Genomic DNA, 18,120 nt, shown 5'->3' on the forward strand with positions numbered 1-18,120 from the left:
TGCTCAAGTAGTTTTGATTTTCATTGTGTCCCAAACCACAAGCCATGAATATATTATGTTTAGAGAACAGTTTGAGGCATCTTGGCAAAGAAATCGCAAGGCTGACTGCACTAAAACAATGCAATTGTTAAACTTTACCATCAACGTAATTAGAAGCAAGCAAAGCAGCAAGCAAAAAAGCATTTTACCTTTTTAAGGAAAAGTTTCTGTAATTTCTTGTGAGGCAGCTTTATCATCTTTTTTCAGCATTCAGGGTATGGGTCAGATGCTGCAAGCACTTGAGCCATTCTGCAGGGCTTTGACACCTTTCGTCTTCTCTATTAACTCGCTGCAGCCAGCTTAGCTCAGTGCGTCACCAGCCCAGCCCAGCAACAGATTAAAAGGCAAGAGCTAGGCTGGATCTCATCTTTGACTCAAACAAGGAAGCTATATACAGACACTCCAGCCTCAGCCAAAGCTTACAGCTGTGTTGTCAGCATGAGGAGGAAGAGAATAGAGAGGTCTGCATCTTTCCCTAGAAAATCGGCAAAGTTAAAAGAGGTGTCTATCCAGAGGCAAGAATTAACAGGAGGATGAAAGAGGTACCGAGATGCTCAGTATCTTGCCGATTCTTTCAAATCCCATGCTACAGAGGAAACTTATTCAATGTTCAGGACTCTGAAACCTACCCAGCAATGCCTGCTGAGTACAGTTTGCCACCACACACCTGTTAATTGTGCACACTGTACATGAGTCAGCCGAGCGCAGGAAAGAGCCAATCATTTATGTTTTCTATAAATCACTTGGAGACTTGCTTACTTTGAACAGCTTTTAGTAAAATCTCTATGAAGAAAGAGATTACACACAGAGATATTATATACAGATACACACAGAGGTATTTATAGAGTGAGCCAATGAAGATTTTGATTCAATACCATTGGAAACAGAGATCATGGGCACTGCTGCCTTCCCTTTGGGAATCTGCAAGCAACATTCAGCTCCATATTTGGAAGAACAAGGCTCAGCAGCACAACAGTGATGCTGCATCTCCTGGGCCACCCATGTCCTAAACCAGCAAGGTGCTGTAGGACAACCTGATCTGAAACGGTGTTGCTCATTCCCAGTTATGCCAGTGGGATAATCACTATATTTAAGAATGAAGCACACACTAAAAGCAGCTAGTATAATCTATTTAAAAGTCATTACATGATCAAGCTACCACCCTGATCATTACTATTGTGCTCGAAGAGTCAGCATGTGTGAGGCTACACAAAAATGTACTATGAGGGGAATTTCTTCAAAACAGTCACTCCCAATTCTCCATCCCTTGTTTTTATACCATAAATATTTCACAGTAGCTGCAGCTAAGAAAACCCCACCCTCAATTCTGTAGTTGTAGTCTGTCTCTACCTGTATCTTGTTTCTGCCATTTGCATCATTCCCTTACCACAAGAACTTCGGTTTCTCCTCTGCTTTCTTGCTGTCCCATTCTTCAGGATCCCAAGTAACACACTCTCAAAAGATACTGCAAGGTTCCACTCCTATGGAGGCACATGTACTTAGCCTCCAACAAGTGTCAAGGCCTGGAGTGAGCTAAGGAAACCAGAGGTTTGAAGTTAAGCACACACTTAACTGCAAGGGTTTGTATTCACAGCACAGACAAACATGACAGGCAATTCACAGCTGCAGGAAAACGCAGAACCAAACTCTGAGAACTGATGCCGCTATGCACCCATGAGGAAGTCCAAGTCCTACTGAAAAAGCACACTGACAATGCCACAGAACAGAAGTGTAAGTTGTGCCAAAGTATTGGTCATGAGAAAAGGTGGCTCAGGACAGCCACTGAGATAAACCAACAGTTGAAGACAAGCACTAGACCTGGTGAAATCATTCAGAAAATATTCTTGCTATCAGGTGTTCAGTCTGATGGTGAAGAAGAGCAGACAAGTTTTCTGAGAAACATCCTATCAGGACAACATCAAGATGATGCCAAGCCTTATTTCAAGAAATGGTTTCAAAACTGGCAACTGGGGAACACAAGCAGTGGGACAGGCTGTTTCATTGGTGTGTTATATGCTTGCAGCCTCTGGGTACAATTTTGATAAAAAACATTTTCTAAGTTTCACTGTGCAAGATGGACAAGAATCCAAGATACCTATAAAAACAAGATTGTGAAAACGCCATAAAAGCCACCAGCAAGCATACAGCAGGAACATAAATTGCAACCCTATTATACATCTTGGTAGTTTCTGTTATAAAAGGTTATATTCGATCAAGAAGCTCGGATTGCAGAAAAAACTTTTCTCTCCCCTCCCACTCCTCAAAAGGCTAGAGGTATGAGACATCTTTCTCCTTTCTTGTCCTGATACGCCAACTCCAAGAGCCACCTTGAGGAAGAGAAACAAGGAAGCAGAACACAGTGGATATTGCCTGTTTTTTAGATCGCACTAAATACATGGTAGCAAACCAAAAGCCTTGACTTTGGAAAACAGAGCTCCATGCCCCTTCCAAAATAACCAGTGCCAAAATCCAACAGTTTGGCCTTGGAAGTCCCACTACAGGCAGCAGCCTTTGCATGCTTCCCCCCCTTACTCTTATTAGTGAACATCACTGTATGGCAGACCTTGCTCAAGCTCTCAGAACAGTTCACATGTACTATGCCCTCCCTTCACACCTCCCCAAGCACCCAACAGAGGCACCTTCCTGAGGAAATAATACCAAGGGCTACTGCAATAAAAGCGAGGAAATAAGCTTCTGCATAGAACCTGATTTGTCTCCCTGCAGCCCCAAGTTACCCTTCCAGACACTGAATCAAGAAGTGTCCACACCACCTTTATACCAGATACAGAAGAATACCTGTTCAATTAAAACAAGAAAGAGCCATTGTCACACCACAGTTGGAAAAGTTCTAGATGCAGAGGTACTCTAAATAAGGATGACTTCGTAAGAAAGAGTGAAGCTTACTTTATGACTTGAAACTTGTTATACCCCAAATCTTGAGGAGTCTTACAGCTAAGGTTTTAAGGGATTCACTCCATATTCTGCTGTGACTTTGGACACTGTGATCAAGGTTTGATACAGACTTTTCTTTCACTTCTTTCAGTTTTGAGAGTAAAATACCTCCATGTACTTTCCCTAAATGTGTATTATAAATGCAAACCACCTTCAAGGTTATTTCTGTTTTCAAGACTTTTTAAGCAACATCAGTACACAGCAGCTGTTAAAAGATGCTTAGTTTAGCCATTTGCAAATCTTTCCAACAGCCAAGAGCTTTTTCAGGAGATTTCATGCAAACTCATAATAACTCAGGCTGAGTAAATCCAAGAGAGTAATCCAGGTGATTAAGTTGGTATGAGAATGGATAAGCTTTTATACCATATCCTGTCCTTATTACAATAATCAGTGCAAAGATGAATTCACATTGTGGGTAATCCCTTAGCACGGCGAACCAGGAAAGCCTGTTGTGCAAAGTGAACGCCTTAGGTTCAGACTTATATCCTACCATACATTTCAAGTGCTCTAACAAACAGATTCAACATCTTTGGTTTTAGATTGTTTTTTTTGTTTGTTTTTTTTAACAGTCTAACAATTCTAAGACTACAGATGATCTGAAAGCACACATTTTCAGAGTTACAAAACCTGCTATTATACCAGTGACCCTTAATGCCTTGCTCATAGCTATTCAGGATACAGAGAGTAATACATGGCTTCAACCAGATACTTCAGAGATAAACTGAGAAACACACAACTGGAAATGTCACATCTTCCCTTTACAATAAAACACATACTTAGTTCTATTTTCTTAGTTTATTAGCATTCATTTGAATCTGCCTGCATTTTTATTTTACTCATGATTCTTGCACATTTTAGACTTACACACAGGAAAGAAGAGTTTAAAATTGCCTCAAATGTGTTGATCTTCACTTCTCTACACAAAAACAGAAAACACAAACCAAGAAAGACATCTCATTTGCTTCACCTTTAACTAAAGGTTTAATATATAACTAAAATATAAAGAGGTTTAATATTCTTACAATCTCCTCATCTAAGTTTCTTTTCATTCCTCTAATAATTTTCCACTGAACATTTCATTTCAATGGCTGTTTTACTGCTTTGTTCAAGATGAAATGACTGGATCTGAATAGAGCTCCAAATAAAAAAGTCAGCACAGTGTCACAGCTCTGCTGTTACAGCCTATTCATTTCCTCCTGCTGTGGTACCTCCTGTACACTTCACAAGTAGGAAGAGGGCTGATGCTCAAAAGCCTGTATTCTGCACCTCACACAGGTACGCACAGTGGCACAAGAGTTCGCACAAGGCTGTACCTGCATACTGATAAGTGTTTTGAAAGAGATTTCTAGGAATAGCAATACTGAGGATTCCTTTGGAAATCTTTCTATTCACCTCCAGTGCTTTTTTATCCCTTGAATAAATAACCTGTTATTCTTCTATTGTGATATTATGTGGATGTACTAAAAATATGATATTATATTCTGCATTCACAAGGATAAAACGGAAGTTCTTTGCTCATAGGTAAAAAGAAAAAAAAGACAACTTTCCCATTGCCTTTATCATCGTCTCATCTCAGGTAAGGTAATTGTAATTATACTGTTATGATTCCGGTAATTCCAGCAATGGATCATAACCTAGAGTAAAACCATACCAAATAAAGTCACCTGAAAACAATGCGCAAGGGGATTAATGCTTGGAAAATTCACAGCTTCTCCTAGGTATTTCATCTTTCAGGAGTGGTGGGGGATTCAGATTTTTAAGAGCAATGAGGCAGAAGAAACACTATCAGTACTGGATTATTCCGAAGTTGTATTTACAACACACAGTTAAACTGATATCAGAAAAAGCAATAAAATAAGCTGCAGTTTGATTTAGGCAATTGCAAGATCCATTTTATCAAGGACTGTATTTGCACTTACAGCAAAACCCAGTAGCCTTCAGCTAAATTTGTTTTCAGATATCCAACTAATTTGTACAGAATTTTGCACTGTTTACGCCATTTAAAAGTTCTGTATGGACAAGTACGTGAAGTGCCACCATTAAGACTTAACAAGTTTGCTCTGTAATGCAAGAGACCAGTTCATCTATGGTCATGATGTTGCAGAGGAATTTTGCCCCTCTCAAATGCTTATCTGCAAAGTTAAGAAGAAATGTGGAAACAGGCTTTTGAATTCTGTATTAATTAATAGCAAACATGCATTAAGTTTGGATGGAGGGAACAAGAGAACCGTCTGTACAGTATTTATTTAACCAAGTTGTAGGATGCTTTACTGGAAAGATTATTAGCAGAACTATCATCTTTTTGATTCAAATGACAGTGTATGTGTTTGGGCTGAGGTCACTCGAATTCAGCAAGACCCAAAATAAGCCTCCAGTAGCTCAGTGAAATACACCATACCTTAGAGGGAAGTATTATACCAGGACAGTACAACCCAGGGTTAAAGAAGGAAAGATCACATACTGTGGGGCATACTGATGCCAGAACTAGAGGAGGCTTGCATCTTAAATAACAAAGGAAGCCCACACTGGAGACCTGTGCTTTTTAGGGTCTTCTGAAACAAATTTTAACCTGTAGAGTCCCTCCATTTGTTGATTTCACAAATAGTTGCACATGAAGAATACTTGCAGCCAATTTGGGTTGAAAGAAGAAATTCTGGCAAAAACTTTGTAATTTTCCGAGTTAAGATTGGAAGAAACAACTGTGATAATCTACTATAACAATTCTTGTCTAACATTGGCCGTGAACTTTTGCCCACTTGTGCCTATCTGAAGCCAAATAGCTGAGGTTTGGCTAAAGCCTATTTTTGGGGAAGGAATTCAGTTCTGACTTGAGAGCTTCAAGAGAAGGACAAGCTCACTTCCCAGCTGTGGTTTGTCTCAGTGATTAGTCACCCACACTTCTAAACCTGCCAGTAGTTTCTAGCTTTGTTCTCAGCTACCAGAACTGGTGAAAGGGTGCAGGCTTAAGCTTCCAATTACATCTTCTCACACTAGCCCTGTGACTGCCAACATTTCCCACCTGCTGGCAAGCGTGACCCACTAAACTGCATGTACTAGTTTCAGACCAGCTCTTATTAAAAAAGTTTAAATTGGTATTCAAAGAAACTAAAAGAAAACCCCACCCTAAAAGTCACTGAAGAGCCCCTTAAGTTCTCTCAGAATGATTCCTTAACTGATAAAAATCCTTTTTCCAAACAAGACAGACCTCTACTGCTGGATAAAGTTACTGCAGGCTTAATACAAGCTTACTCATTTTTTCCGGAGTAACTCCATTGCTCTAGTTATAGGTTATAGCTATGCGCTACAACTCAAGATTCCTGTTGCAGCATAGTGGCACAGTACCTCTGAGGTGGCTTGTTGGCAGAGGTCACCATGCACAAGGAGATGAGGTGAAGAGTCTTTCCCCGCTAATGCATTTCTTTCCAAGGGGACATCTCATGGCAACAAACATGCTCAGAACCTCATGATGAGCTACCCTTCATGGCACTGCTGTTGCTGCAGATTTAAGCAAGAGGCTTAAAAGATAAAATAGCTAAAACTAAGAAATTTGAAAAGGGTAATATGAATGTGTATAATAAAAATATCAAGGTGTCTCACTGCAGCCCTGCTTTGCATTGACCTGAACTGACCTCTATGACACTGGGACTAATATGTGTCACCTACTCAAGCACAGCATCCCAAATTGCATTCCAACCCTATCAAAGGAAAACTGACAACTGCACCCAAGCTACCTAGTGCCAGTCTCCCTGTCAGATCCCTGCACTGCATCACAGTTAATGTGGTCTGCAACACTGCTGCAGCCCTGTGATGACGTTCTCAGTCCCGTGCAAGAATCGATAAAGTGGTTGTTTATCTAGTTAAGAAAAAACTAGCACTTCCCTTGCACCTTCATAGAAGGCTGCGATTTAAGAAGAAACAGAGACTGAATCCTTCCTCACTCTTTAAAACTAGAACAGTGGGATAAAGGAGGCCAAACCCCCATTCTTCAAATCATTCAGGCTGGAAGCAGTCTCCAGAAGCTCAGGCTCAAAGCAGAAGCCACTCCCCAGGTTAGAATGGATTGGGACTCTGTGGTAGAAAGGGGCTAATTACAGGTTGTGATTTGTTTTGGGTGCAGGATTGGAGGTGAGGGGAAGGTGCTTCTTTTAATACATGGCTAGGGTATGGCTGTGGAGAGAACTAAGATAAAGTCCCGCTAAAATAAAGTATATATTATATATATATAACTATTATTCTGATTCTCTAAGAATCACTGATTCTTACCTGCAACAAACTTGTACCATATCCAGTTTATTAGAGTATAAGGATACAAGACACATCACAAAGTAGTTTAAAACAGAGATATACAAAATGTATCTGGAAGCTCTGCAATAGCTTAACTTCAAGACTAGAAATACTTAATTACCATGGTTAAGTTTCACCCTGCTTCTGGGGTTCATTTCAACTCCGCAAGATCTGCTTTCTTTCCCTTCAAGAAGATAAGGCACTCAGTTACCACTAAGAGGCATTGTATTGCATTAGTCCCAGTAATACAAGCATCATTATCGATGCCCAAAGTGATAGTAATACAACTGACATAGTTCCATCTTTAGCAAATATGGTGAATGTCTGTCTTGATATAAATTCAGAAGTAGGTCTTTGACATAAAGCAAATACGAACTCAGCCAGCTAGGGAAGAGTCACTACAGGTAACAAAGGACCACACTTGTCAAAGTATCAGGTAACTGAGGTTGCACTGCTCACTACAGAAACAGTGCTGATAGGAAAAGATGAGTGAGGCGCATGAGTGGGCTGACATATGAACTGGTAACTTATTAAATATCAAAAGCTTTGCAACATCCTGATTTTAAAGTAAGTTTTGCTGAACCTGCACTAGATGTCAGTCTCATCCGCTGCACAACAGGGCTCAGCCAGCCCAGGAACACGCTGAAAATGCATATTTCAGACCACTGCACTGTGCTTTCCTCCCAAACAAATAAGACTCGCATGTGCAAAGCACTCAATTAACAAGAATTGAATCTGCGTTTTGTTTTCACAGACAAAAATTACAGAAACATGTTTTGTCTTTAAATGTATTCTCTCTTAAAGCTGAGATAGTTTTTAACCTTTCTTTGATCTAGGTACAGAACTAACAAGTCAACATGTAGCTGCAATGAGTGCTATCAAGTTTCTGCAGGGAAACAAGCACAGAAGTCCATCACTACATTTTATTTTTGGGAACATAAGATTTCCAAGAAAGAAAGGCAAGTCAAAATTCTCCTGCAAGAAGTAGAACTAATGCAGCCCATTTCTCAACAGATTTATGCCCATTTTCCCTTGGAGTCCTTTCTTTCTCTTGCCTTTTTGGAAAGAGACATAGCATCCTAGCCTGCTCATATCATTGATTTGCATGTAATTAATGCCTTGTGGCTAAGTACAAATCTGTTTTTCCCTTTCAATAGGGCACTGCTTTGAATCTTATTGCTGTTCATCTGTCAACTTCAACAAAACCTTGGAGAAGAGAGATCTAAATGCCTACCCTTCTTTCAAGTGTGACTGAAGCTGGCCACAATATTGAAGAGTTATTACGGGGGATGTACCATCAGTGTGACTTTAAATATTACAGGCTGAAGATCTAATCAAGTCTATCAACCCCGGAATCCTTCGACAACAAACTGCTGCACAATTGCTTGCTTACAGGTCACGCAGTCTCAGAGTGTGGGAGTTTTCAGTAAAATCCTTTAAAATCAGACTTATGTTTGCCCCCATGGCAACAGCCTGCAGGCACATCCAAACTGCAGTTTGATGTGACTGCTGTTTATTTGCTAGCTCCAGCCTAGCTAGCTCAAAAAAGTAAACCAATACATCCAAAGAAGCAAGGGTTAGGGTCTTCAGACACTGAGTACAGACTCATTAGCTAAAGCTCATGCTACCAGCCCTTAGCTACTGCTGGTACTGAATGTTTCTATCCCACAACTGCAGAAAGACCACAAGCAGCTACAGAACAGTACCTGGTAAGAAGCGTACATCATGTTATCTGGTATTTCAGTGTGGTTTTTACAAGAATATAATGTATCGGGATAAGAGACAAAGTATACATTGTGCTTCTGCCCCATTTATGTTACAATAACTTGCCACATGCAGCATGCAGACAGACTTGGATGTCCAGGTCAGCAGTTACCTGACTCTCCATAAACAGCGCATCAGACTGACTCTTCCTAGCCTCGTAGGGACAATACTTTTCCCCAGATCAAAAAAACTCATTGTTCTTCAAATCTGCATGTAAAACCTTGCGTCCTAAGCCAGGCCTCTTCTTCCTAAGGAGAACAGCAGTCTCTGTCCCCTGTATGTGTGCTGCAGCACACATACAGCCTTCAATCATTAACTTTCTAATGAAGTCAGCTAATCAAGCTCAGAAACAGTCCCCAGGACAGATACTGAAAGGCTGAAGGGTTTTACTGATGATGAAACCATAAACAAGGAAACTTCTCTACAAAAAGCTATACACTCCCAACTCCCATAAGCAAGACTTCCATCGTTTCACATCTTCCTTAAACTCTAGATTCGTTAGATCAGGTTAAGGGATCTAGTTTTCATTACACCATAAGACCTAGCTTTCATTATATTTTCCCAAACCTTTTAACTTGTTTGGCTGTGAAAAACCTAACAAAAAAAAAAGAAATTTAATATTACATGATCTCACTTTTCCTTGCCTTTTACAGAGAGATTAAAGGCAGTTTTAGTAATGCAAGTAAGTGACCATAAAATCAAGTGACCAAGATCAGTATGTTTGGCCATTTCCTGATGCCTAATAACTGCAGAAGAAATAGTAGCCAAGAGAAACCGTGCAGGAAAAGCTACTTCATATCAGGACATCTCCAGATGTCTAGCACAGAATGTCAGAGTGCTTCTCTGCCCAGTATGACAGATGAAGCACAAGTTCTCTCTGCCAGCTGTAGACAGAAATTCAGACATTCACACTACAGCTGCCCCAGGGGACAACATCCAGCACCTGTATTCTCTGCCACAACTAAACGAACAGGATTTGCAGGTGCTCACCACCCTTGAGAAGGTCTTTTGTTACTGTAACAGGAACACCCTTATGCAAGTTAAATTCCTTCCAAAATGTCACAAGCCATTATATCCAGACAGTTAGAGAAAACAGACCTACGCTGGTTCTCCTGCAGTCAGCATCTGCCTTGTATAGCACTTATCGTGTCATTAAACACTTGCTCAGCTAACAGCCAGAGATACAGAGCTGCTGTACCTCACAGGAAGAAGCTCTTCCAACTGTTCATGCAGGGTGCATCAACATTATTTAAAGAATGAAAAAAGGCAGTAAGAGCAAGCTAGGCAAAGCAGTGTTTTAACAGTCCTTTTCTACCCCAGGACCTGGCACTGATCTCATCCCAGCTGTATAGCTGAGATATTCACAATGGGATACTGCTCAATGGGAATTATCAGAAGCTCTGCTCAATTTAGCCTGCATAAGCACATGAGAACATTTGGTTTGCACGCATACTTTTCTTGTTTCAGTCTAATATATTAGTAAGTATTTAGCTGGCTTTCTTTCTATGAAGCTGAAGGCTAAGACTTTCAGCAAGGGCAAGGATTTCTCTGCTTGGAATAAGTTAACAAATGTAAAAGGAGGCTCTGTAGATTGATATTGGGCAACTAGTTCTCTCCCTTACTAGCTACAGCAGAGAAAAAAGTTAACTTGGCTAGTTCAGAGGCACCTCTACCTCACATTCAGCATTACAAGCAAAGCTCTCAAGTGCCCACTTATACTCAGTTGTTTCAGTCACCAGACAGCAACACTCACTTTGTTCACTTGTTGTCCATAAGTGTAGTTGTAATGCACCTTTAAAGGCCACCAAGATACTAGTGTAAATACATTAAAGTATTTTACTACCTTCAAAGCAACACAAAGAAAGTTATGCAGGGATATTTGGAGAACAAGTACCACATATAGGCCACTACAAAAAAAAAAAAAACAACAAACAAACAACAACAACAAAAAAAAACACAATAGCATAGCAGAAATCTAGAGGGCATTTCTAGTTTTTAAGACTACTTCAACTCATTCAGAAATAGAGGATCAACTGCAGTCACAGCAGATGGGAGTTAAGGGTCAGATAGCTTCCAGGAAGACACCCTGTGCCTATCCCCTTACACCACCTTGCAAGGACCACCAGTCCCAGCACCAAACCTTGCAAACTGATGAAGCTACCACTTCAAACATGCAAGAAGCACTTTCTGTAGCTTCTAGATACTCCTGAAAGAGAACTCTGGTGCAAAGATAGAACATTTCAGGCTCAAGAGAAGCAATGTGTTGCCTTACCATCCCAACCTGTCCTTGCAATCAGAGCACAGTGCACATTTACTTACTTAGCATCTATACCACTTGAAAAGTTAAGGATGAAAATTTCATGTCACTATAGTACATTGCCAGTATACAAAGTTTGGCACTAAATACGTATTTGAAGCTTTTCAAAGAAACTTGGTGAAATTTTCTCCCAAAGCGGATGGGTTAAGTTAGGCTGCTTCAAGAGAGCTGTTAGCAGACCAGCATAACCTGGTAAAATCTGCAAGAACAAAGGAAAGTAATTTCTTCCTAATCTGATCAGTCACAGTGAATCATCAACAAGTTAAGATATAAACAGTTATTCTATACAGAAGCTGAACTTAAAGTTTCTTTTATCTCAATTCAGACATTACACCTAGTTTTCTATTCTCTGCCACAGAGCTTAAAACATTCAGGGTCTTGAAGTTACATTTACAAAAGGGATTTACTGCAGAACTGATGAGCCACAGAAGTCAAACTGAGAATCCAGGAATCACAATGTTAAAGGGACTCCTGGCTGATACCCTGATATTCAGGAGCAGAACTGCTTCCCTGTCCAAATGGAATATAGGCTTTCAAATTCCCATTTCAAATCCAGGGAAGTCGCATGGTTCCAGGGATAGAAGCTTGCTCTGCTGACAGGCAGGGTAAGCCATAAAATGACCACACACTAGCTGTGTAATACACACAGTTAAACAAGCACACTAAAACAAGCACACTAATGCAAGCCAGGTAAATATCTCTATATATAGAAAATAAGTACAATAAAGCAAATCAAAGATATATGTATATAAGTACTGAAGAAAGCCAGCAATGCATCAAACCATAACTGCATAGAAAGAACCAAGATTAAGAAGAAATACATCACCAATTACCACTAAATCATCATCCAGGCCCACACTTCCAGCTCGGAAGCCCCACTGCAGCCAAAGCCAGGAGTCTCAGGTAATCGGGAAAATTCCTGCATGGTGCATCCACCCACAGGTGAGGCTTCTCCCGTAGCCACAAGAGGGTGAGCTTTTATACCCTTAGACAAACAACCAGCTTTATGCCATATCTCTGATTGTTTACTCATGGGACCATGCAGTTTCTCACCATCTCACTGATGTCCACACTGGACCCCAGCATGGCCAAGTATGAAGGTCACAGAACAGCTGCACACCTACATTTTTCTGTCCCTTTCTGAAAAACAGTTACAGATGAATGTAAACATATATACTCTACCAAATACATTGTGACAAAACCCACGCTTCATTATGTCTCTCAGTCATGAGGGAATCAGTTCTCAACTAGGCTTGATATAAGGAAAGCTATTGCCTGGAAAACATAGGGTTAAAATACTGTTAACTTAGGTCTAAGATAGAGAACAATGGTTGTGTTGTAAGTCTGTAGTGAGAATTTAGTGACCCTACTAACATGAGTGAATTATTTCTTCCCGTCCTTCTACTTATCGGTTAGTTTGGAGACAGTGCCTCCCGAGCATCTGCTAGCTTCGGATACTCCTTGTCTACCTGTCCTGTTTTGCTTGCAATAAATTTTGTGCGAAGGTCATACTGTTCTAACACTTTGTCAGCTGTCAGAAAGTTACAGATGTGGCTGCTTTTAGCTAGTTTTGCGATTACTGAGGCATCCAACTGTGCCATAGGTGAAAAGTACATCGTGAGGAAGACTGCCTACTTCATCATGAAGACCCCTGTGCACGACCACAGGAGGGCAGTACGCAAGCGCCAAAAGGAGGAGACTTATGAGTTCCTGCAACTAATTGTAACAGCCCCACCACACTCTCGGGAATCTAATGAATACGCATGTTTGTGTGTAATAAATAACTGCTCACTTAACCCCCCGTGTGCAAGCTAGGAGGAGCAATCCCCCTTACACCTGGTGCCGTAATAAACATATCTGCTTTGTAACTCTCCTTGAGCTGTAGAGTCTGATTCCATGCACCAAGTTTCCATCCATTACAGAGCTGTATTCTGCATAGCTTTTCATCAATAGGATTATATAAGCTTTACCTTGACAAAGCTTCCAGGATTTTCAAACTCTACAATGAGCATAAAGCAAACACCACAATTTTCATTTGCACATTCAGTATACCCCCTTTAGTCTTGAGCATTTTTAAATTAATTATTCTTTTCATACAGTTACCTCAAGGCTGACAGTATGTAAACCAAGTATCCCACCCATCCCACCCAGAGCCAATTATTTAATCAAAGCTGGCTCTGAGAGTCAGAGGTGTACAAGTCTGTCAGCTAAACGCAGCATAACAAGCCATATTTCAGGAAAATGACTCAGTAAGTTCAAAATGTTTTACACATTTAATTAAACCTTACACTAATTCCAGTTGGCAAGCAGGAGTATGAATCATGGAAGCTAGATCACAGGAGCAAACTCAAAGCAACACAGAAACCTAACTGCTTACTCCTGGAGCTGAACAATTACTTACTACAGCAGGAATCCAGGTGACATCTTGCTTCATAGGCAAGTATTCGCGGATATAAAGCAAGAAGAAAAAACTGCCATAATGCAAAGCACAGATGCTACACCAACCAGTGCTAGTGGAAGCATTGCCATCAAGCCTTCTTGTAATCCTCAGTGTATTGTCAGCTGCCACTGCAATACTTTACCTACTGCTCTCCCTTGAGTGTTTTCTACAAAGCAATGTCCAAGAGACAATGGCACATCAAGGCCAGAGACTATGAGGAAGAGGTAGTTCTGATGTCATTAGCATGATTTTTGTGCACATGAATACATCCACTTAGTGGTCACCATACTTCCTGTTATTTGTGATCCTCGTTTACGTAACATAAGACATTAATATCTTGAGTTTCTTTAATTAATGAGAATATACCTTAAGATGCAATACTGAGCTAAACTACTAACAAGAGAGATCCAACCTGTACAACATGATCTTGGTGCTAAAATTAAAAAAGATTATGAACAACAGGGTAATGTAAGTATGTGCATAAATTGCCCATTCCCACTGCTGGCAACAATCAGCTGAAGTAGATTAGAATACAGAATAGAGAACACCAGCATCTCAGGTCCCATAAGACCACAGAAAAATGTGCAACAGATGTTTAGTTTAGAAGGATCCACAGAATACCCATAACATGCTGAGCTATAAACCACTTACCACACACCAGAAAATTTGAGAGCAATGTCAATTCGTTGGCAAGTAGTTTGTTTTAAAGAAACAGAAGTACAGTCATTGTCCTTTGCTCTCTTTCACAGTTTTAAAGGTCTGAAGTCATTTACAAAGAAATACGTTCCCCCACAGCACTATTTGTGTATCCTCTTTGTCATCATTGTGTTGATCTGCAGAATGACTAGCTTTCCATGTTGACAAGGAGATCCTGAGTTCAGGAGCACTATCAAACATCAGAAGACACAAACTGAAATACTTCTGTTTGTAACTTGAACGTGGGTGCAAGTAGCAATGTTGACATAGTAAAGGCTACATCCACACCTGTTGTTAGTGTAAAGCACTAACATCTCCCACATTGTTATTATTTCTTTTCCATTGCATTGCTATAGGACTATGAAATAAAGGATCAATGCAGTGATGGAAGTGACAGGAAGGCTACAATATAGCATGGCATCTTTCTTCCCAGTATAACAATAAAATGATGATTGGGAAAGAGGTAAATGGCTCTGTGTATTTTGCCCTTCACCAGCAAGCTTTATATATTGACAGTTCTTACTTATGTGCAGCAAAATCTCTTACTAACACCAGGGAATGATAGAATTGCCACTAGTGCTGAACAGTCACTGTTTTAAAAGGTCGCCGTCTTCTTTCAGAATCTTTGAGAACAGCAGGTCAGAAACTCAGTGTGCTCAAGTCCTGCCACTAACAACACCAGCCTCTACATTGCTTAATATGGTGTCCAACCATGACTCCAGAATCTTCTTCCTGTGTCTGTTTCCACGCATCAGCTCCGATTGCAGCTCCGTTTCACATAGATGTTGATTCAGAGAAAACTCCAGGAACAAACTTGCCAACAAAGTTTTCAAGTTGACAAGCAGGTATTCTTTATTGCGGTGCCTGGAGACACAGGGGATAGCTCCTCCTAATGTGTGTCCCCCTATTGCTACACGGGCCGTCCTTACATACTCCCTGGTCATACATACATATTCATAAGGCTACATATGGATTACCTCATTTTCCAGAAAGTTCTCCGCATGTACAGAATTGTGGTGGTGGTCTCTGAGGGTTGTTTACTTCTTCAGCACTTCTGGCCACCTTTGCAGCACACGCAGTAGATGCTTATACCAGCTTAATTGGTTTGTTAGCACCAGAGACATAATAATCCTCTTGTCCTCCTACTTATCAGTTAGTTTAACTGTAGCCCATCCTGGGCACCTGTGGTTCCCAGATACTCCTTATCCCCGTGTCCTGTTCTTCTAGACTGTTTTTCTTAAAACTATGTCAACTATAATGATTCATCTTGTACAAGAATCCTCAGTATGTTCTCTAGCTGTAGTCTACATCTTTTTCTGTGTATCATGCACCTCAGTAATTTTCCACTGCTACTGTTACAAAGCCATCAAACTTAACATTACTTAAAACTGATGCTAAAGGTTTATGTATTTCATTTTGTAATTTTGTGTTCCCCCTTGTCTCAATGTCCTGAAGATGGAATTACAACCCTCTTCCTCTGTTGCACCAGCACAGAAAGCAGCTCTGTTTACTCCAAAGACCAGCAGGTTTTTTAGCTACTGGATAACAACCTTCAGAGCAAAGACTCTTCTTAAAACATATACCACAAACACGACCTTCACCTAAAGAATCACAATTTGTCACTTTTGTCATTTCAACCAGCACAAAGCTCTACAACTGAGGACATACATCCAGCAGAATGAAGACAACAGAAGAACAGAGGTCCCTACTACAGCAGCGGATTAGGTCTTCCACTGGCATTCTTACAGTTGCTTCCTTGGTCAACCTGAAGCCATTATGAAACATCCTGGCAGATACAGTTGCTGTCTTCCCTTAGCCAAAGGGCATTAGCATTAAATATGGGGCTCAAGAGACATCTGTGGCAGAGGCTAGGACGACTTTCAAAACCTGTCCCACTAATGCATTTCAAGCTTCAGGTAGCCACACCTGCGCTCTGTAGAAGGGATTAGTCCTTCAGCCATTCCCATTCTACAAATCTGCATCTTCAGTAGAGCTATCAGCACTTAGTTATCACATAGTAAAAGTCTTCACACAACCCTAAACCAAGCATGATTCAAAACAGTAAATAAGAGAAAGGCTGTTATTTTGTCACACCTTTTCATTCACCTTTATATCCACAATCAGATCTTGCACAAGAAACACAAAAGGCCTGGCTATCAAGTCATATTTATTTGGCATCATGCTTTTATTGCTTATTTGTTAGATTCAGATGTTTAAAGGAAGTTTGGTTTATAGAACAACTACACACTGCAAACTCACAAACTATTCAGATCCCTGTCTGTTAATCTCCCATTCACTCAAGACTGTCAGCCACAGAAATGTGTCAGTATCTGCAATAAGATTGCTTCTCACAGGCTATTTTCAGAAGTAGTAATCTCTCCCTGTGAAACTAGAGGCATGGTGTAAAGTTTCATGGTCACGTTTCCCCCACAAGTATGATAAAAACATATGAAAGGCCAAGAAGACTGACACCAGGAAATTCAAGAGAATAAAGCAATTAGACATAGAAGTAGACCCAGACATACCACATTCTCCTGCCCTGACAGATCTCCTAACTCCATTCTCTAGGTCAGATGTACTCTGTGCATCTAGTGCAAGTCTACAACAACCCTTCAATTTTCCCCTAGAAGCTTACAGCATTATACATATCAGGCCTAAATATTCAAGTTGGACACAATCTTCTCAAAGTATTTAATTTCTAACACCAAGAGATTATATAAGCATTTGTGGAGAACCCAGACAGTTGCTTGAGAAGAAAGCCCCAAGCACACCTCTATGTGGATGAAGACACCTAGCACAGAGCCCTGCTGGAATGGAGCTCTGACCTTTTTGGCACCCACAGGGCCAAGGAATCAAGGCTACTTCTGGATTGCACTGCATGCTGACAAGCAGGATAGACTAAAGAAAGCCATCCTAGAAAAAACTTCCCTCTGGACAGACTCTATCATCCCCACCTCCACAACTCGCTCCTCTGCAGTGCTGCTGCAGGACAGACTTCAGACAGACCTCACCCCAGAGGTCTGTTGTGTCAGGTCCAGTCAGAAATACTGCAGTTATGAGGCTGGAGAATGCTAAGCATCACTTTGGTATAGCCTTGATTTTAGGAACAGAAATTTGTCCACCTCCTCTTACTCTCCCCAGCAGAGTAACAGGGAGCCTTCTTAAGGAGACTCCCAGAGTGACTTGAGATGAAGAGACCAAGTTTTTAATTTTAAGCTAAATGCATAAGTAAGTGTGGATAAAGACACACACACCCCCTTACCATTCCTTCCCTATTCAGCTGAGCTAAGTGCACAGAGTACCTTTCAGGACTGGAGCTGCAGCATTTCAAGCACGGTGCTCTGCACCTTTAAATACCAGGGCTATAATCCGTAACACAGCCCTCAGGCATACTATGAGATGTGGAAATTCACAGGTACTTCTGTGTAAGTCAGAGTTTTCAGATAACAGACACTCAGAGAAGGCTCACTGACATACATAACCAAGACATTACTTTTGCAGTTTAATTCCTTTGCATCAGCTCCTTTTATAGGAAGGGTGACTCACAACCTTTAGTCTCCTTAAGACTAGATTAATAAAGCAAATTGTGTTAAAAGCTGCTGTAATATATACTGTACAAGTGTCTCAA

The 18,120-nt window shown here is 40.7% G+C and overlaps 1 protein-coding gene across 3 annotated transcripts in view; it reads right to left on the bottom strand.

Annotated features, from left to right (window-relative positions):
* The window catches only part of RPS6KA2 (ribosomal protein S6 kinase A2), a 294,149-nt gene that overhangs the window by 253,334 nt on the left and 22,695 nt on the right, over positions 1 to 18,120 (bottom strand). Inside the window, exon 1 of one of the 3 annotated variants that reach the window (XM_057406937.1) lies at positions 189 to 489. The exons of the other annotated variants lie outside the window; for them this stretch is intronic. Within the exon in view, the coding sequence (XP_057262920.1) occupies positions 189 to 236 (48 nt within the window). The 5' untranslated portion in view covers positions 237 to 489. Of the gene's footprint in view, positions 1 to 188; positions 490 to 18,120 lie in introns of those variants that run through there. 3 annotated transcript variants of the gene reach the window in all.

Source organism: Pezoporus wallicus, unplaced genomic scaffold (assembly GCF_028554395.1).
Source record: "Pezoporus wallicus isolate ANWC-B61680 ecotype Strahan unplaced genomic scaffold, APGP_CSIRO_Pwel_v1 scaffold_6362, whole genome shotgun sequence".
Classification (NCBI taxonomy): domain Eukaryota; kingdom Metazoa; phylum Chordata; class Aves; order Psittaciformes; family Psittacidae; genus Pezoporus; species Pezoporus wallicus.